Raw genomic sequence first — 21,973 nt, forward strand, 5'->3', positions numbered from 1 at the left:
TTTTTCTTTCTAATACATGGGGTGTGCGCACATGCACGCGCATGTGTGTGTGTGTGTGTGTGGTGTGAATGTGTTCACATGCAATGTGAATGCATGAGTATTCAGGTTTGTAGTTCCCCATGAACAATCTCAGTTGAACCAAGAGCTTTTAAATAAGACTAGTCTATCTTTAAAACTTGTTCCAGGGATCCCCTGCCTTGGCTTCCCAAGGACTAGAATTCCAGGCACAATGTCACACCCACCTGGCCTTTAGTTGGGTGCTGAGGATTGGAAGTCTGGCCTGTGCAGTGAGTGCTTAGCCTCCTATGCTGTCTCCCCAGCCCACGCTGCTCTCTTCTTCGTGAACAGTTCAGGAAAGGACTGAAGGAATTATTTTAGAGCATCTCACTGTCACCCCAATACCAGCACTGCTCTAGTCTGTAAGCCTTCCCTGAGCTTTTCTGGAAATGAGTTGGCCAGTCCTTCCAGCAGCTCTGGGAAGTAGCCATCTTGTTCCCAAACCCTCAGACACCTCCAGCTAAATCGTGTCAGATAAGCAGGGTTCCCATACCACGTTGTTTCTGAACATGAACCACACCTGGGCCTCGGCGCTGTGTGCCATTGCAGGCCAGCATTGCCACAGCACGCACAATGCATCCACTCAGTCAGCCATACATGGGGCTTAAGAGAAAACTCAGAGAAAGCACCAAAAGTGGAAGTCGTATAAAGCCCATTGAATAATCAAAATGTAAGTTGTGCTGGAAATCAGGCTTTAAAATGACAGCTGAAACATTTCTATTTTGAAATTAAGATGTGTGTTTGTAAATAATCATGAGCCAAGTTAGAAATCATAATTATTTAATATGTTAGAAAGCATGGTGACTGCACAGTAATAAAGATGTTGCATTAAACTTGGCAAACACTCACAGGAATAGTACCAGAAATTAGATTCGAATACATGCTTTTTGTATGATGTAGTAAGGCATTAACGTGCAGGGACTATACCGCCTGAAATATATTTCCAAAGCACATTAAAGAAGGCCAGTCGACATCCCATCTCAGTCACAGAGCATCATAGAGACTAATGGAGAATGAATTCACAGTGGCTATCGAGGAATTAAGACTGAGCAGCGCAAAGCTCAAATGTTGTTTGATATCTTGAAGCTAACAGGAGAAGTCATTCATAGTTTTAAAAATAAAGAATAGGATTCTTTGATTATGATGAAGAAATTTTTTTTCAATTGGAATACGGTAGGCTTTATAATAATAACCAGTCCCCCAAGCCCTAGGGGCATAAAGCGGTGAGGGACTTTAAAGCGAGCTAGTGCTGCCACTGCATGGGAGCCCTGGGGCCACAGACACGCGAGAACCTAGCCTGACTGACACTGCTGGTCGCTGCACCCAAGGAAGCAAGGACTCTAGGCATCTCCCATAGAGAACGCAACAATCCATCGCCTCATCCTGAAAGTGACACCTCTCACTTCTAGTCAACACTCACCAGTCATACTCAGTCTAGGGCTTGTCCAACCTCAGCAGGGCCCCAGAGTGCAAACCTACCCTGGACATTATGAATAGCATGTTTCAGAAGCTCTGCATTCTTTCATGCTCCATAGAAGATTGTCACTTCCAGTGCTGGTGGACAGCTAGCGAGAGCTGCAGGCTCCCAGCTCCGCCTCCCTGCGGTGGCCCCAGCGAGCTCCGCCTCCCTGCGGTGGCCCCAGCGAGGGCCTTTCATCTTGACGCCTTTATCTCTTGTGCTCATCGTCTGGCCCACGGGGAGCCCCTCCCTGTGTGGTTCTTAGAAGCCAGCTAGGGCGGGGTTTGCAAGCAGATTGCTAGTACAACCCTGCCGCAAATCAGTCTTTTCTAAAACCCCTTCTCCATTTTCTCCCTACTCCCCTCTGATGATGCCGCAGCCATAACTCCTGATGCTCTCTTCTGCCCCAGACCATATCCCTAGCCCTAGGACAAGAGGCTCTCACCTCTCAAACACAACTATGTGTGCTTTGTGCCCATCTTGATGATGTACATGTGTTCCCAGTTACTTGGTAACTTCTCGCTAGCTCCCTGCCTTGGCCTGTGTGAACAGCAACGTGACTGTGCTATAGAACTTAACTGGGCTCTTCCCTAGTTCTGTGCCTTCACTGTCCTGCAGGAATGTCTGGTGTCGCCAACTCACGTGCCTAAGCACTAAGCAGCCTTCAGAGCCCCTCTCCAGTGTTAATTTTTCTTTTTGCCTCTTTAAGAATCTCCTTTCTATGCCTTCCCCCAAAGCCAGTCCTGTCTCTCTCTCTCTCTCTCTCTCTCTCTCTCTCTCTCTCTCTCTCTCTCTCTCTCTCCAGAACATCACAGCTTCTTATATGACTTGGAATGTAATGTTGAAGAGAACTCTGTCCCCACAGTATCTAATGAGCTGGCTAAGTGCACAAGAAATGCGTCAAATATTTCCAAAATCAATATAATGAGATCCATAACTGCTTTCCTCACCGAAATGTGTCTAGACACCATTTCCAAAAGTGCAATGTAGCCATTTGGATGTGCTCCTGTGCTGGGTCTCACGTGGATGCACTCATGTGCTGGGTCTCACGTGGATGCACTCATGTGCTGGGTCTCACGTGGATGCGCTCATGTGCTGGGTCTCACGTGGATGCACTCATGTGCTGGGTCTCATGTGGATGCGCTCATGTGCTGGGTTCCATGTGAATGTGCTCATGTGCTGGGTCTTATGTGGATGTATTCATGTGCTGGGTCTTATGTGGATGTGCACACCTGCTGGGTCTTATGTGGATGTGCACACGTACTGGATCTTACGTAGAAACACCTCGTGGATGCCAATCTACAAACTCAACTAAAGACTGCAATGTTTTTGATGCTTCCTTCTCTCAGAAGAAGTCATGAGTGAATTTCTGTGTATTTCTCTAAATTGCCCAGTGAGTTCTTTTGCTTATGACCAGCAATGTGCATCTGTGAGTTGTCCTTCTGGAAGGAGAGGTGCCCTGGCTGCTCCAAATTATAGAAACAATGCCAACCTGTATGTGGAAGGGGCACGAGACAGTGGCCTCATTAGGACACCTCTAATGAGCCGAGGTCACCTGGCTGACTGCCCCAGCCAGGGGCACATGCCCAGCTGTCTCAAGGAGCTGTGGCTAAGTGGGAGAGAGCAGAGTGACTCCCAGCTCCCAAAGCTTGAATGCTAACACTCAGACCGCAAAATATTCTCCTTAAATGACATCCTGTGGACAAAAACAGAATAAAGTGAATAAAATGTGAGAAAATATCACAAAGCAGAACCTGGGCTCAGAGTTCTTTTTAATTAGCAAACAACTCAAATGCATCACCCTTGTAATGATCTAATCACTTCACACGCTTCCAAATTTACAGGTACATTATTTTGAAATAGATAATAATCTATAAAAATAGTAGTTTTAATTTAAGAAGAACAAATAATCTTTTATGTTGGAAAATATGGAAAAATAGGTAAATTACTTGGGGTTATTATGATTACAAGATAGCAAAGAAGAAGCATGATTCAAACCATCTTCATAAAGCTTGCTTAGTAACTTCATTTCAGATACATGTGCCGTGGTGGCTCAGTATTGTCACTCTGAGTCCTGGTATGTGAAGGTCATCCCAAATCTTGCTCCCTCCTGATGTCAACATGTTCCAAGTAGGTTCCAAAAGCCACCTCCACTTTCTGTCACCTTTACCATGCATGGGTGACATGATCTAGCTGCTTGGATCAGGATACTCCCTCTCTTTGGTCACAGCACTCAAACCTCTGGGCATGCGCAGTTGTCACAAATGCCATATTTCTCTGGAAATACGGAGGCACTGGCCCTCGACCTTTCTTACGGGTGAGAATGAGATTCTGTAGCCTGTGCATGCATGTATTGTGTGGTCTGAGAGTTAGCACAGTTGCCTGTGAAATTAGTGTACCTTATTAAAATGTCAATAAATCTGACAATGGAAAAACACAAACCTTTGTCTACATTTCTAAAGTAGTGTGCTCACACGAACATACCTTGCTTTCTGAAAGATGCCATGAACTTTGACTCTATCACTACGATTTATTCCTTTAGAATAAGCCACTGGGTCAAGTTCACCACAAGAAAACAACAAAATCAACTAACCTGGGCTCATAGGGCCTCACAGAGACTGAACGGACAACCAGGGAGCTTGCATGGGACTGCCCTAGGCACCCTGCATACCTGCTACAGTTGTGTAGCTTCGTCCTGTTGTGGGATTTCTAACAACAGAAGCAGTGCTGTCTCTGACTCTTTGGCTGCCTTTTGGGACCCTACATCTCATACCGGGTTGCCTTCTCCAGCCTTAACACGTGGGGAGGTGCTTAGTCTTACTGCGACTTGATTGCCATGCTTTGTTGATACCCATGGGAAACCTGCCTCTTCCTGAACAGAAATGGAAGAGAAGGGGGTTTGAGGGTGGGGGCAGAGGTGGGAGGGGAAACTGTAACTAAAAATGAATAAATTTTTAAAATTAAATAATTAAGTTTATTAATTAATTTAATTAATAAAAATAATTAAGTTATTTAATTAATTAATTTAATTAATAGATTTTAAAAAACCCACTGGTGCCCAGGACCCAGTGTGGTGGAGGCTGCCTGCTTGGTCAATGCTAGTGTTGGTTCACTGGCATTTTTAATGGACGTCTCCATGTGTAGCCCAAGTATGCACCAGGACAGGAGGCAATACCTCATGACTGAGGGGACGCTGGGAGATAGAGAAGTGGAATTGTTAGGAGTGCGAGGATTCAGAGTCGTGCAAAAATCCTGCTCTCCATTAACTGCTCTGTAGTGTTAGAGCATCCAGTTCTTTCAGTCCTCCCGGGAGAGTAGAAATGCCATTGTCCAGAGCTGTGAGGGGCCACAGGGTTACGTCTGCAGAACATTGCCATGCCAAAACGAAGTGGGACATTGTGTGTGTGCGCGCACGCGTGTGCGTGTTTGTGTGTGTGTGTCCCTTAGTTTCCTTGTCTTTGCAGGTTCTCAACTCTCAGTCACCAAAATATAATATGGTAAGTTTTGATTCAGAAAGATGCACTCAATCCACAAAACTAACTTCAAGGAACTGAAGTAGGTCAAACGCAGACCCCGTCAAGGAATGGTTAGTCCCAGACATCAGTGCCTGCTGCCAGGAGTCAGTTATTCACACAGGAGGAGCCAGAAAAGAAAAGGGAGAATCCCAGTTCTCAGTCCCTCTCATACCTTTCGGGGGGCTGCTGATTTTATGGCTTACTTGGTTTCTATTTGTTTGTTCTCAAAGGCAGTGTCTCATGTGTCCCAACCTGGTCTGGAACTTGCTTTGAGCTGAAGAGGACCTTGAACTCTATCCTCTTGTACCCACCTTCAGTATGTCATCACACCTGTTCATGTGGTGTTGGAGATGGAGCGCATTCTGTCAACTGTGCTATGTCCCAGCCTTCCATCTCTATGACATATACCTGTAACATGAATCTCTACTGTATATCTCTCTCTTTTTTTGACATGTGGGTCTTTAATTTGCTAAGGAATACAGAGAAGACAACACTCAAAAGTTCTTATGGCATTTCAAGGTCCTTGCCAGGAAGCAAGCTGCAACATTGTGTCCATAGCTCCATAGTTGGGACCGCCTGCTTGAAAGAGTCAGAGTTTTCCCTGGCAGGACGGCCCAGAAAGCCAGCATTTTAAAACAGCCCGTGTTTAAGTCAGCAAACTAGAAACATTCATTTTTCTCATCTAGACAGCACTACACCACTCCACAGACAGGGACATTCACATCGTATGTCAGTCCACATACAAGTGCACAGCTTGTTGGAAAAGTAAACACATTTTTTGAGAAACAAAACAGTTCCTGCTACGGCTGAAAACCGAAATGCTTTACTCTAGTCTTTCCCAAGCTTTCTCAGGCTTTCTGTGGATGCAGTTATCCACGTGGGCGCCATTCTGTAACATGAAGGGCTGGCTTGTTGGGGTTTTCAGTCCTGCCCAGTTCCCACAACTGTTTAGCCCCAAAGAAAATCACACAGAGGTCTCCATAAGTTATAGGCTGATTGGCCCTTTAGCTCAGGCTTCTTATTAGCTCTTATGACTTATATTAACCCATTATTCTGGTCTATTTTAGCCATATGGCTTGCTACCACCTGTTCATGTGGTATTGGGGATGGAGCCCTGAAACTTTCACATGCCAAGAGAATTCTGTCAACTGCGCTATGTCCCAGCCTTCCATCTCTATGACATATACCAACTAGAACAGCCAGACACTGTCATCTTCCTGGATGCTTCCAAATCGCTTGCCCAAATAATCACTCCTAAGTTGAACCAGAAATTGCTATCAGGCTTAGAAATGTGTGTTTTTCCTGTCCTGTAAGAAGGATGGGGCTCCTGTATCTTGGAGATAGTTCTGTCCCTCCTCTTCTTGTTTCGTGTGCATCCTCCAATCCCCCACTTTGCATAAGACCTTCTTTTCATATTGTGTCCTTCCTGGCCATGGTTTCCACCTTCTAATCGCTATGGCAAATTCAGTGACCCTTTCTCAACCAGAATAGGGAATGCACCAGTGCCTCTTAGCAGCAATGCCCACTCGATACAAAAGATTATCATTTGATCTCACTCAGAAAGCAGCAGCTGACTCCTTCCTTTGTCATCAGATGGTGCCCCACTCCTTCAAGATGGATTGAGTAGATATCTAGGTGCATAGGGGCAAGGTGCCCGGAGAGGAGAGCCCTGCATTGCCAATGACAGCACATTTGGCTGCCCAGGCACCCAGACCCAACTTCCACGACGAGAATGGAAAGAGTGTGTGGTGGCACAAGTCCTGGTGGAGACTTTAGACTATGAAACCAGACATGCTGGTGACTGCATCCCTGAAAGCACTTCAGAACCTGCTGCTTGTATCTGTTCAGACAAATAGAATCCCTTTTAAGAAAAATGAAATACTTACTGCAAAGAAAGACCACTTTCACCAAGTGCTAAATTGTGTTCTTGGTTCTAAAACAATACAAAAATTAAAATAAATACATGCATTAATATAATTTTTCACCCAGAGACATCCTGTTTTCTCTCATAACGACTTGATGGCCATGTTATGCTTTGCTTGTTTCCAATCATACATAAGTAGTACTGCTCTTAGCATCCTTTCATAACTGAATACACAACTTTATACTTAGGCTAAAGGCCCCTGGGTAAATGGCTGGGCTGAATATCTGTGCAGCTGTACGCTGCTGAGAACTGTTGCCCTCCAGGAAAGCCGTGTCTATCTGCTCCAGCATCCATTAGTGTCTCTCTTTCCCAAACACGCTTCTGATCTGATTGACATTATTTCAATGACGATTTTTGTTAAAATGCTATCCCAAGATTATTTTGAACACCAATGAATTTGAGCCTTTTAGAAAATCGGCTGCTCATTTGTGTCTATTAATCCCCACATTGTCTACTCCCATTCTTAAACCACCTTAATGGGGTTTTCTTACTGGATTATGACAGCTACTTATATAGTAAAGACGTTAACATTTATGACATATGACTTCCTGTTTGGCTTTCCTTTTGTTTGGTGTTTCTGACTTTAAATGGAGACGATGCACTGGAAACGTTCCTATGTTTTCTGATTCTGCAGTAGCAAATCATAGCTAATAGTAGGAAATGTTCTCACTTCACAAAATTCGGAGCAATAATGGATTTCAGACCTGAGAAAATTGTATGTGGAGCTTATAACCATCTAAGATGAATAAATTTTACCACTTTGACTTCAAATTATTTTTTTCCTTATTCTTCAGCAATTTCTCTATATCTGTGAGCTCCATTGTGTTGATTATACTTGAAGGCGGTGAGCGGTACGGTAGGAACCCGATTTCCTGAGTAGAAAGGGCTCTGTGGTGTCAGTAGGCTCCTCATGTTAAACCTTTCAGAACTGTAAATCTTGAGTCCAAAGTCCTCATTTACAACCTGACAGCAACTGCAGAGGAACGAACACAGCGCCCCTCGTTAAGCCCCAGATCATGTTCCCCTATGTCCCTTAGCAATACTTTCTCAGAGGAAAAGAATGCTCACCATCCCCAAACCATATTTCTTTAATTCTCTTGGGAAAGGAAGAACAAGAAGACTTCCGACTAGATGTTATGACTCAATTCCTTACAAACAAGAAACAAAAATACATGAGTTAAATGGAAACGGGCAGGATAAATAATAAATCCTCTTGGGGCTGGGGCCTGATGGCCCATTCAGGGCTGTGTTGACTTTGGCTCAGTTTGGGCTGGGGTGATGATAAGTTGGAAACTCAAGTTTGATCCCCAGGGCCCATATAGAAAGTCTTGTGCTGATACACTAGTAATCCCAGCACTGGGGAGGTGGGGACAGGCAGGTCTCTGAGGCTTGCTCACCAGATGGCCCAGCTTACTCGGTGAACTCCAGACCAATAAGAGACAATGTCTCAAGACATTAGGTGACCACTCATGAGTAATGACACCCAGGGTTGACCTCTGGCCCCTCTGTATGACCTCTGTATGCACACATGTACCCACATATACATACACATACACACAGAAAGATAAAGAGAAAGTCCCTCTTAAAGAAATTAAGGGTAATCTTGTGTTGCCCCTCAGTTTTCTCTCACAGCTACAGGGAAAGAATTTTCTTGCTTCCCAGGAAGAACACAGCCTTCCCTTTCATGCTCCACTTGGAGTAACGAGCCAGGCACTGTGGTTGTCAGCTGTTGTCAATAACATTGCAATAATGTTGATCACACCATGTTAATTCAGTCAAGGTTGTAATGTAGTTATCGCCAAAAGTTATGTCCGTTATTCTGTTGAGATGAGAAAGAGCATTAATAACCCCCGAGTGACCAAGTGACTATACAAATAACCCCATTTGGAAAATTAAGGTTCAGTTGTGCACAGATATGCACACACACACACTCACACATATCAGTATGGTCTATGTGGCAGGTCTCTTCCCTGACATTGGGTGTAGATGGGCACACATAAGATTATCTTACTACAGTCTTTGGAATGCAGGGCCACCACAGTCACCAGAACCTTCAGACATTCACCTCTTCAGGGACTCTCACAGGATTTCCTGCCTTTGAATTAGAGTGTTGTCATTGTGTTTTCCTGAAAAAAAAAAAATCCACAAAATGGACGGTTATGCGTGGCTGTGAGGGCTTCCTTCTGATGGGAGGGAGAGAATGGACAGAAAAGGCAGAAACCCAGACTCTCAAGTCTCTGGTTCTCTCTGGTTGTTACAGCAAGATGGGACCTCAGGTCCTTCATGGGTACACACCTACACACACACCTATACACACACGGAAAGGTGCTCAGGAAGAACACAGCTAATCCATCTCTCTATGACCCGAGTGCCTTAGCGTGCTCTCATCTATCCAGCTGCAGTGCGCTCCCTTCCCCAAGGAGGGGCCTGTGTTTCCCGTGCACCTCCCTGCATGGGAATTCTGTGGCTAAATAGCATCCATTGTTCCCTGAGTTTTGTCCTGGTGTCTAAGCTAAGTACCCCTGTGTTGGCTGTTTAATAACCTTGTCTTGTCACAGCCATCAGACTTGTGCTGTATGCTTGCTATCTGTTGCCATGCCAGTTTGGAATCCCCAGTGGACATTATTAGCATCTGTGTCTTGTTCTTTCCAACACTTTCAGTTCTAAAACTACGAGGAGCACACAATATGCTCTCTGCAAGCATTGAAGGGGGATTAGTACCTAAGACGTATAAAGTGCTAGGTTTAATTCCTGGCACAAGAAGTGCTCAGTGCATGGTCCTTTGGCTAAGCCCAGCAACAGGCTGGCTGCCAGCTGTGAGCCCTCCACTCTCTGCCTCCTTCCTGCACGCTCTCAAGCTCGTTTCGACTGTCTTGTCGCCACAGCTTGCAGAGGAAATTACAGCATCCTATTTTTAGTTGTTTTTCAGAAGATTCAGCATGGCCTGCAAAGTGTGGAAAAGCTGTAATGACAGGCCATCACGCCACCAAACCCTGCAGTTATATTTAGGTGGACTCCTAGAGTTAAGACTGAGCTCCTCAGTTTATTACGTTCATGGTTACTTTCATACCAACCAGGAATGCAGCCTTGAGGACCAGGGATTGTGGAGCGACTCCGAAGTGTGTCCATTCTCCAGCCCCCAGTGTTACTGGAGAAGATCAAGCTGACCTCAACTTCATTGTTAAAAACTTCCCAGTGTCTCCACAGGAAGTGTCTGAAATCACTAAATGGTGCTTTCTTGGATTTTCACTGGGGATTGAGTTGAGTTTAAACTTTCCCTGACTGTCTCGCTGGATCTGACTGATCTTTCATTGACTCTGATAAGAAAGCGAGAGACAGGGAGCAGCATGAACTTCTTTGAGCAGGTGGTTGGATATGAACTAGTGAAAATAGAGACTCAGGACCAGAAGAGTAGATATGAGAGAGAGGACCCAGAATCAGAGATGGAAAGATGCAAATGAGGACCTAGAACCAGAGGAAGAGAGGGGAAGGGTGAAAACCTAGAACTAAGGGAGAGAAGGCAGGACCAACTAGCAGAGAGAAGGTGGCGATGGTGACCCAGGGCCTAAGAAATTTTGAGGATGGAGACACAGAACCACAAGAGGGAAGTCAGGGTAGAAACCTAAAATCAGAGGAAAGAAGCTGTGGATGAAGATCTAGGATCAGAGGAGAGAAGGCAAGGATGGAGATTCAGGACCAGAGGAAGGGTGGTGAGAATGGAGACCAGAACTGGAGGGAGGAAGGTAATAATGGAACAGATGACTTAAATTCAAGGATACTCCAATACAGAAACACAATTTTCCAACATAGGGACTATGAGAGATGAAAACTGGGTAATAGGGAGCCAGCCTGGTCACATCATAGAATAAAAAGAAAGTTCATATAGGGAAATGTGTCTTTGATACACACTGAGTGGGATACGTTGGTAATATCAGAGCTGTGGGAGCTGTCAGCTGGACTCAAGAGCAATGTGAACGCTCCTCCCAGGCGTAGTGGCCGTCCCTTTGATAGCTTGGCTGCTTTATTCCTTGCTTTACGGTCATAGTTGTTCCTTTTTTATTAGGAGGTGGAACACTTTAGAATCAGGAGCCTTTGGCTTTTATTGTAGTCAGGGGCTCCATGTCCTGTCACCCCTCTGGCCCTATAATAGATGCTTCGTGTGGCTCTTCATCTCCATCATTTTAATGTAGTCATCTTAGAAAGCAAATGACAGGCTGCTGGGATTAAGGAAAGCAGGGCCCAGAAAGTGTCAATGAGCTGGCCAGGTTCACACGTTAACACCAATGACCTGATGCCCCATTGGAGCAAAGGGCACCTTTCAGCCCCTGCAGAGATGAGCCCACCAGGTAATTTAACTGTTCTTTAAGCTTGTGTGCTCCTTTGGTCTTCATTATGGCTAACTCTTTGTAGTGGGATGGTTATGTTTTCTCTATTTTTTCCCTGCCTTCTTGATGTGGGATTCCCCTCTGTATGCTGTGAATGTGTTTTGTTACCACTGGTTAATAAAGAAGCTGCTTTGGGCCTATGATAGGGCAGAATAGAAAAAGGTGGAATTTCAAGCAGAAATAGAGAAGGAAATGAAGGTGGAGTCAGGGAGATGCCATGTGGCTGCCAAAGGAGACAGACACCAAAACCTTACCTATAAACCACGAGTGTCATGGTAAAATACAAAATAATAGGAATGGGTTAATTTAAAATGTAAGAGTTAGTTAACTAAAAAGCCTAAGCTATTGTCTAAGCAGTGTTGTAATTAATATGGTTTCTGTATAATTATTTCGGGTCTGGAAACAAGCAGTCTCCTACTACACCTCCTTAAGCATCTATGTACACTTTATGTTCGCTTCTACCAAAAATGCTACCTGTGTTGGTAACCAGTCTATAGTTTCTGCACATGCACACTAGCCAAGTTCTAGTTCCTAAAAATAAAGATGCTTTCATGATAATAGCCTTGAGAACAGCAGGGAACCAGGGCTGGGAGGATGGCCCACTGCTTGCCTCCCAAGCGTGAAGACTTGAGTTTGGATCCCTAGCCAGGCTCATAAAAAGCTAGACATGGCAGTGTGTGCCTCTAATCCCATCAACGGATAATTCCTGGGATTTGCTGGCCAGCCAGTAACCCTACCTCATAAAAGGCAAATGGAAACCAAGTGACAAAGATGCTTGTTGACCTCTGACCTGCCCATGTACATAAACACACAGAGAGAAGGGGTGAGGAGAAAGAACAGCAGGATTCTTAGCTGAGAGAGATCATCGCACACACGATCTGGTGGTCGCCTGTCCAGTCAGCCACCCAGACACTAGGTGGTGTTTGATGCTCTATGTCGCCTATCTTTCTCCCTCGGACCACCAACCTCTTCTCTGGATGGGAACATGAAAAGTAGCCAGGCATGGTGGTGCACGCCTTTGATCCTAGCACTTGGGGGGCAGAGGCAGGTAGGTCTCTGAGTTCGAGGCCAGCCCGATCTACAGAGCAAGTTCCAGAACCAATAGGGCTGCACAGAAAAACCTTGGAAGGGGGGGGGGAGAGAGAGAAGGGAAGGGAAAGGAAGGGAAAAAGAGGAGGGGAGGGGAGGGAAGAAGGAGTGTTATCAGAGTTGGCGAGGAGCCCACATAAGCTTGAAGGATGCACAAGAACCAAATAAAATGTGAATCTCAGCAGGGAACTGCACTACCTCAGAGCTATAGTAATAAGGCTCTCTTGGTCCCCAGTAGAGCACAGTTTAATTAAATGCACCTATGAGCAGCTCCACCTTAACATAGAATTCACGCATGCTGTTTTCTGCTTGTTCACTTTCCTACCGCACAGATGCCTTGAACCTCCGGAACCGGCAGGTCATCTGCGTCACGCTCAAGGTCCTCCAGCATCTGGTTGTGTCGGCAGAGATGGTGGGCGAAGCCCTGGTGCCCTACTACCGCCAGATCCTCCCCATCCTGAACATCTTTAAGAACATGAATGGTGAGTGATCTCAGGGCCAGTATGTTTCCCTTACTGCTCCTCACACGTGCGTGCGGCCCACATACTCAGCAGAGGAACACTGGCACTTCTGTGCATTTCCCGGAATCGCCCTGGAGACATTAGAGGGTTTTGATCCTCCCTGCAAAACTTTATAGCCCACTATTTATAAATTGATTGGAAATGAGTGTTTTAAATGCTGTTCAGATGTGGTAGGCAGTTTGGAGCCTTTTAACATCTGATCTTTCATTTCAAGGGGGAAAAAACTAGAAAAATGGTATTTTTCTACTCTTAGTTACTAATGCTCAGTAATTTGTCATTAACAATTTTCAATGACTTGGATGGTGGGTACTGATTTAAAAGTAGATATCAGAGTCAATTTATCTCTTGAAAAAAGATTTCTCACTTAGCTTCAGGATGCACTCAAAGGAATGTTGCCCCGCACGGATCTGTAGCACGTCTTGGGATCGTTGGCAGGCTGCGGCAGTGGGTTTGCTCACTGGCAGTTCGACCTCCTCGAAAGTACGGGAGTCTCATTTTCTTTTGGTTGCTAACTTTGAGGTTCCGTACTTCTCACATTCATGGAAGGAGTCAACATTTGAAGTTAGTTCCTGACAGCCATGTAAATAAGTTGGTAATTTAGTGGGAAACAGCATGGCGATTTTGCAACACGGTCTGCTTATTGTGCATACAGGAAAACAATATCAAACAAAAAGCCAAGTGTTTGGCAGCCCCTGCCACAGACAAGCCTCGTGTTTAGAGTCGCCATCTCTGAATATAATCACTGATGGCTATTGGGCCCACACCAGGTATACACTATTCAGGACGTTGTGGAATTCTCAGGAGATCGTCAGCACAACCTAATTATATGTTTGTGTCTTTCTCAAGCCATCTGAAAAGGAGATGGCTGCATTGACACTTAAGCGAGAGGAAATTAAAAGCTGTGTTTTAGTAATTTAGTTTCATATTGTCTAACCGATTTTTTGACAATAGTATTCTTATGTTATAAAAAATACTTAAAAACATTATTTATTTCTAATTAATATTTTTACCATATGGCAGAACCAAATATCCGTCTATTTATAGAAAGACTACACATGCATGCGATTCAATTATGGCTCAAAAGGAAACCATAAGCTTCCTTGTATTCTTAGATTTAAATCCTAGCTCAACTGGAAGAAGCTAGAACCAGAAGCAGAGATCTGTGGGGGGAAGGAGATAGACTAGCTGCTCAACAACTCTAGGTTAGCATTTTGAAGGCTGAGTCTCACAAGTATTTTCTCGGCACGCCTCACACAAACTGACAAAGTGCTGGCTGACTGTACTTTCATGGTTTGATTATGAAGCTGGCCTCCTGTAGCTTTCTTCCTTAGAAACATTTGTATCTGAATTCGATGATCATGGCAATTGGACCTGCCCACATATCTTCTGTCTCGTTTAAGTTGGGATGCATAGATATGTCCACAGTGTGATATACTCTCCTCGTATGATAAAATCTGCAACTTAAATCTAAGCAACATTTTGTATCCTTGTGTGAAAATGAAGGGCATTGGTGAAGCCCGAGAAACAATTCTTGAGTACCAAACCTGGGAGGCAGGACTGATTCGGGCAACACAGCCAGTCCTCCTGGGTTCAAAGCTGCTCTTGCCCTGTCCTGTTGTCCATAGGCACTGCTTGTTTTCCATCTGTAACTAGCACGTGCCCACCCGCCTAGTAAAGATAGAGGTCACTTGTCTGTAGGAATCTCATTGGAGAGCTCACTGTGGGAGTTCATAGTTGAGCTAAGCCACCTTCGGTTTCAAGCATAGCTAGCAATTTTGGCATATTTCTCAAGCATCCATCAGAAATTCCATGTTCAAATTGCTTTTCTGTCAAACATTTTTCTGACATTTAAGAGGGAAGATGTTATCTTCTGCTTCCTTTTCTTCAGAGTCTGTCACCACAATGCCAGGGCGAGGCATAGTATGTTCCGAGGGCCTGTATTAAATTGGCTCATTATGCCCTAAGAATGGATGCTATTCTGTAAAGGGCACTATAATCCTGGAAGTGTCTCAAGAACCCAGATCGAGGTCTGTGAGGCGCTCACTCCAGATCTGCCAGCTGGATTAGGACTCTCACTAGAAAATGGTTTTTCTTAACAGTAGCTTTGGTTAAAAATCCACGTCACAGCTGTAGATGTTGTCCCCATGGCCATAGAGCCAAGGCTCTTATTTTGTTGAAGCAGACATTTCTGACATCTCTTACAACTTGTCATTATTTATCATTAAAATTATCTCAGAGATTTTCAGTAATAGCAATAGGAAGAAAAATCTTAAACTAGGTTCCAAAGATTTGAGGTTAATCTCTCGTTTCCATCCCTCTGCCATTCCATGCTTGTCTTCTATGCAAATCGATGTCTTGTTCAACTTAGACGCAAATATAGTTCTTTCAAGTTCTACCACAAAATCTTTTTAAAATGGGGCTAGATAAAAATGAGAGAAAGAATGGCAAAAGACTCCTTTCAAACATAATGACCCTGCTCTTCTGCCTGTCCCCTTGAAGTACACACTTTAGCTTAGCTCTCCAGTCTGAGCTCTTTGACAAAGCCTTTCCTGTTTTAATGTTAAGTTTTTCTGAAACAGGCAGTGTGGGGGAGGGAGGGTGACCAGTCAGGGAGCCAGGCAAACCTGGTAGCAGTTGCCCACAATGAGGACACCAGGCTCCCAGGTCCAGGGTAGATGTTCTCTGTTCATTGGGTAACTGCCAGCATGGCCCTTCCACACTCTGTGAGTAAGATGCAGGCTCCTGGTCTCACCAGCCATGTCAAGAGCTTTGCTTCACAAGATGTTTCTTATTTCTGATGACTGCATGCTAGCTGAGTGCCATGTGACTTCAAGGATAAACTGTTTTCAAATCCGTCTTTCCCTTGCAAAATGATTAAGCTCAGATGTGTGACTGGTGTTTGGGGTAATACCATCTTTTAAAAAGATAAGTCTGTGTTTAGGTCTCATCTCACCAACTCAAGTACTAACCAGGCCAAACCACATTTAGATTCATGATGAGACAGGACTGGGCATGTTCAGGGTAGCATTGCCACTGACTGGAGCTCATTGCTCCACATTACATAATGAGCTTGAGATGTCCAAGCTATGCTGACTTTCCAGGAACTCCACTGGGGTGAGAGAAAGAGCAGTTTCTATAAACTATTCGTAAAATGTGTCTGTCACACAGCCAGTTGCACTTTGGTCGCTCCCACAATCTTTTATAGACGTTATGAAAGGTTACAGAAAATTAAGACAATAAGAATGTTCCATTTATAGCTCTACCTGATGAAGCCACAAAATTAATGATGTGATGTAGCCATAAAATGGCGTGAAGGCATTCATAGCTAAGCTGTGAGCTGTAGGCCCTGACAGCAGAGCAGGGCGTCCAAGAGCCTGTCTTCACATGCGGCATCCTTGTTCCTAAGGGCGGCTGTAATATGAGGGGGCCTGTTTGTTGGGGGGTTTTCTGTCCTGCCCAGTTCCCCCAGCTGTTTAGTCCCAGAGAAAAATCACACTGAGATCTCTATAAGTTATAAAGCTGATTGGCCCATTAGGTCAGGCTTCTTACTGGCTAACTCTCACATCTTGATTAACCCATTTTTCTGATCTATGTTAGCCATGTGGCTCAGTACCTTTTTCAGTAGGGCAGATCACATCCTGCTGCTTCAGTGATCTGGGCAGGAGTCGAGGAATCAACTTCCTCCTCCCCAGAATTCTCCTGCTCTCCTTGCATCATTTCCACTTCCTGTCTGGTTTTCCCACCTACACCTCCTGCCTAGCCAATCAGCATTTATTTAAAACATGATTGACAGAATGCAGACAATTCTCCCGCACCAGGCAGCAATAGTCCTGGATGAGCTTGCCCCTGAAGCATTCAAAATTTCTGGCCCCCAAGATGCTGATAGGATCACGTGCCATGTAGTAGAGATGACTAACCAAACATCCTGACCCATATTTCTGTAATCAAATGCTAAAATATTAAATATCTTAATATTTAATAAATAGATCTCAACATGCACCATTCAGACTGATAAAAAGCCCATTAAAGAGACAAAGCTTGTTATTCAAGGGCCCACAAGGTGCCGCAGCAGGTACAGCGCTTCCTGCTTAGCCTGAGGACCTGAGTTCAATCCTAGCTCCGTATGGAGAAAAGAGAGAACAGAACCTTGTGAGTTCCCCTTTAATCTCTGCTGTCCATATGTCCCATCCCCCCAGGGATACGAAATGCACAGGCACATCAGTCTATGTAAATAATAAGAATATATTTACAAGATTTTAGAATGTTTATACTAGGTATTTGGCCTTGAAATTTAAGTGACTTCTGGAATAAAAAAAAAACTTTTTCTGAGAACCTGAGTATTCTTGGGCTACCTGATCCCAGGCCTTCTAAAAACTTCTGTGAGTTGTGTGTGGTTGTTCTTGTGGTCCTTTAGAATGATGGTGAACTTTGGGTATCAGTTTTTACCCCAAACTGAGAAGTGTAATTTTTCTTGTGTAATGGTTATTTCTCTGTAGGAAATTTGAATTGAGTTTGGAATTAAGGTTTGTTCCCTGTAGAATGTTTGCCCATTTTTTAGTCTATAGTTTCATTTTGGGAATTTGTGATTTATTAAATTGGCAAGCATCGAATTGTTCTGAACCCATATGGGAGTTATTGGAGCTGCTGCCTCCCACCACTTCTGAATGTTAGACAGGGATAATCACATATGAATCTGGTCTCTCTAAGTACTTGCTCCACATAGATTAAAACATTGCTCTAAAGAGTCTCCTAGGGCTGGAAAACAAAAGAACAACAACCAAAACTGGAAGATATAAGTAAGGACCTTTGGTCTGAGCATCTCTGTGGTGTTCGGAACTGTGTGTGAGTTTCACAGAGGCAAAATGTTTGCATTCTGTGACCAAATTGGGTGTGGCCAACTAACAACTTATGGCTGGAAAAAAGGGCTGTTTGGTTCACTGCCACTGCGGACTGAGCATCTCCACCCATGGCATGTAAAGATAAAATTCTGTCTTTGTTTTCTTTTGTTCTGAGACAGGCTGTAGCCTGTAGCCCAGTTTAGAAGCGTCCTGCCTTGGCTTCTGAGTGTTAGCGTCGCAAGCCTGCCCACCACCCCCAGCAAAATCTTACTTAACAAGTCAACTGAGAGTTGGTGTGTTCTTGTGTGCCACGGTGGCTTGCTTAACTCGTGAAAATGGCTTCTTTCGCGAGAGCTTCTCTTCAACAGCAGCATCCTGTGGTGTCCCCATGGGGACAATTTGTTTGGTCAAACAAGGGGCTTTGATTTGAGCAGAGACAGTGGAGGTTTGTTGGTTTCTTCATTCTGCTGAGATGCTGCAAACACTCTCAGGAGAGGAAAGCAGTCCCTTTCCATTGCCCCAGAGCTGCCCAGGGGATGCCCAGGGCATTGCTGCCCCCAGTCTGCCAGGGATCCCCATTGGAATGGAGGATTTCATTGCCCGCAGAAGCTGAACAAGAGGCCCAAGCACCTCACTGCCTAAATGAGGATTCAACCAGTCAGTAGAGCTTACCTGGCGCACAGGAAGAGAAGATGCTTTGGGCAGACCAAACAATATGTGGGAAAAAGAAATGGGACAACATAGGTAGTAGACACATGCAGTTCTGTGGGCTGAAGGCTCTGGCATTCGAGTTTCGTGTTTTAATCCTGTTTATCAAATGCAGAGGAAAAGAATGGGCAGTTACACAGCTACTCTGTGCCTCAGTTTCCTTCATTTAAACAGTGGATTGTTAGAAGAATTAAAGATGTTTTCAACAAGCTGAGCACTCTCAGGAAGCCGTTTGGTACGCATATCTTCTAGCTGGAATTAAGTGTGTGTTATAACTAGCACTGATTCACACATGACTGAAGATTTGGTGAATGGTAGGTATCTGCACTGCCTGCCTCAGAGGGTTGTGGGGGGAAAACTATAGACATATGCTTTTATGTGGTCCCTCCAAGGGTATTATGTACAATCCGTTAGAATTAATGTATTTCATAAGGTGATTCAATGCAAAGTAAATTCAAGAACTATTACATTTACTGTATGCCAACAGCAGAAATATGATATAGAAGGTCTTTTGTTGATGCTGATAATCCCTGTTAAGCAAATAAGTCAACAAGGACAGGTGTTTATGTTCACTGTTCCCACCCTAACGGTAGCTTTAGCTCCTTCCTTCGACTCCCCAATTCATGTCCAGAGTTACCAAGAACTGCTTGTCCTGATGGAGCATTGGAACCAGTATCTCAGTAAAGAATGTGTGGCTTTGAGCTTGTGCGTGGCTTCTCCATTTGTGGCTTCTCATCACAGCGCCCTGTCGCCCTCATTTTATCTGTGGTTACTGTGCCATTGTCTCACCACTGCCTTGGAATCCAAGTCTGAGCTTCTCATCAGTGATAGCTAACGTTCTAGAAATAAGAGGTGTTGCTGACAAATCTGTTTATCCAAGGGCTGGCCTCTTATGTTGGAGGAGTATCCTCCTTGCAGCTGCCTTGGGAAACTTAGGGGCACAAAGAACTTTATAAAGGGGGAAGGTCTGCACTGAACAGCAGTCAAGAAGGTGACCTCATCTGAGGTGCATGTCCCCTTTTCAGCTCTGGCAGGAAGAAAGAGAGAGAAAGAGGAAGAGAGAGAGAGAGAGAGAGAGAGAGAGAGAGAGAGAGGGGTTGCCTTTCAGTAAACTTTGTAGCAGTTTGTGTATATGCTACTGGTGGTTGTACAGGCCTAATAGACAAGGTTGGCATATATTCTGATGTGATCTGATGTGATGTGAAGGTTACCAGAGATTCTAGGTTCTGGGGCTGGAAAGACAGAGTGTTTAGTAGTTAGCAATGTGACCATTAGGTGAGAGCTCTCCAGCTTATAGAAATGCAGAGCAAAAGTGGGAGGGCAGGGCATGGGCCTTGCGGAAAGGACCACTCCTCAAACCAGACTGTTTCCAAACCAGACTGGTAGGAATATCAACCTGCAGTCAGATCTGTGGCCCAAGCACATTTTGCTTTTCTCCAGACCCAAAGCTTGGCTCACCGCAAACAGTTTCCTCAGAACAGGTTTCCGCTGTTTTGTAGGAGCAGTGACAGGCCTTTGCTGAGGAAACAGGCTCCAGTGGCCTGACAGGACTGAACCAGTGTCCACTGTGTTATGAGGATGGCCTATGTGCTTTGGCACAGTGCCTACTAGCCTTGAGTGACCATGCCCCTGTCCAGTCTCAAGACCTTTGTGTCATAGGCCTGCTTTTCCTCTAAGTCCAAAAGAAAGTATCATGTCTCCTCTGTCCCCTCCCCAGCCCCTCTCGTACTGGTGAGCTGAGTTGTGGGTTGTTCCCTGAGCTAAGCCACACTCTGGGTAGAGGTCCTGTTTCTTGTTTACATTTGTGTGTGTATCCCAGGCTCTCCTCACCCTTGCCACCCACTCCAAGATGGCCTTGACTTTTTGGTCCTGCTGAACGTCGGCCTCCTGCACTGTTCTGGGGCTGCAGGGATGAGCCGCATGATCCACACCCCAGCCTTAGATTGTGTTTCTTGGTCTGTTTCCTCACCAGAGCTCAGGTAGAAGGGGAGAGTCAAAAGCTGCTGTCCGCTTAAAGCACAAAGCCATGTTTGGAATCTACTTCATCCTCACCCTCCCCTCTAAAGCCGCCCAGCCAAGATCTGCCCACAGAATTCCTTGATTTCACTTGGTTCCCAGGCCTTGACCCTGCCCTGCCCCCTGCTAGCGGGGACCACATTCTGCACCCTTCTCCACCAGCTCAGCTGAGACCTTTAGGGCGAATCTGCAGAGTTCTGTTGGAGTCTTCAGTGTATGGGAAGGACTGAACAGGCCTGTGCTGTCTCCTGAGGGTGTGGCAGAAAGTCATATTTAACGCGGCCCAGGAAGCAAACAGGATCCCACAGCTTCTAACTGAAAAAAACCTTTTCACTTAGTTCATAATTTATACGTTTCAGGTCACCTAAAGTACCCCCTGTTCTAGAGTTGCTGGTATTTAAAGCCTCTGCCTCGGTTTCCTTAATATGCAAATCTTTGCTGAGCTGCAGCAGAGGACATTTTAAAGGTTTTTGTGGACACCAGAGAAAACAAAGATGTCACCAAGTGCTTGTTATGTTGAATCATCACAACTCATGGTATAAATAAGGCAAGTCTGGGGTGGGGGGACAGAATGGAAACCTTGCTCAGCCCAGGGATCATCCCCAGCCCCTGGTAGTCTGCAGTAGAGTCTGGAATGTTCCCTCCTAAGACCTGTGGGGATTTTGAATCAGACAGGACCCAAGAGAGTCTTGCAAACCCTGAACGTGGCTTACTCTTAAGTCCTTGCCCCTGCCTCCACTTGGGTGGGCTTCTCACTGAAAGCCTGCCTGAGAAATGGGGCGTGGTGAGCTTCATCCCTGTTTCTTGGTATTTATGATGTCATATTCACACCTACCTACTCAGGCCACAGCCTTGTCTATGAGCATCTTCCAGGATGCTGCCCCAGTTAGGAGGCAGAGGAGGAGACCCCTCGGAGAGTCTGGCAAGTGTTTGGTTCCCACTGTTGGGTGCCACTGACTGAGGCCACTACGTAAAGCACTCCAGCAACAGCAGAGACTGTAGGCCTGGGGCTCCGCCTCAATATTCTCCCATCCTCTTCATATCCTGCCTTCACCTTAGGCTCCGGGGTTTCTTGTCCTGCAGGCCCTTGTAAGAATCCTCACACAGTCAAAACTCTCTAACATGAAAATGAAACCTCCTCTTGGCCCCAGGCAGTGTTGAGCCTGCAAGGGGAGGTGGAAACCCCCTGCTTTCTCTCCTGAGGAATTTCCCACGAGCACCCTCTGGATGCTGGAGAGGGGTCTAGTGCCAGGTGGGATTCAGACCAGCACCCAGAGATGCCACCCTCAGCAGGGCTGTGGGTGTGACATGCTGGATCCCAGCTCCCTGACCTCATGGTAGAAGTAGAGCCCCACCTTTGCCTGCCTTGGCCCTGAAGGTCCAGCCCCATCCCTGCCCCCTGCCACACTTCCTATGTTGATTTGTTTCAGCTGAGCAAGATCCCATAGGAAGGTTTTTCCA

General features: G+C 45.3%; 1 protein-coding gene across 3 annotated transcripts in view; it reads left to right on the plus strand.

Moving 5' to 3' along the window:
- The window catches only part of Pacrg (parkin coregulated), a 458,578-nt gene that overhangs the window by 253,400 nt on the left and 183,205 nt on the right, over positions 1–21,973 (plus strand). For all 3 annotated transcript variants that reach the window (XM_085687467.1, XM_085687463.2, XM_085687473.2), the window contains exon 4: positions 12,762–12,911. In XM_085687467.1, the coding sequence (XP_085543593.1) occupies positions 12,762–12,911 (150 nt within the window). The remainder of the gene's footprint in view (positions 1–12,761; positions 12,912–21,973) is intronic.

The sequence above is a fragment of the Myodes glareolus genome, chromosome 1 (assembly GCF_982192425.1).
Source record: "Myodes glareolus chromosome 1, mMyoGla1.1, whole genome shotgun sequence".
Taxonomy (NCBI): Eukaryota; Metazoa; Chordata; class Mammalia; order Rodentia; family Cricetidae; genus Myodes; species Myodes glareolus.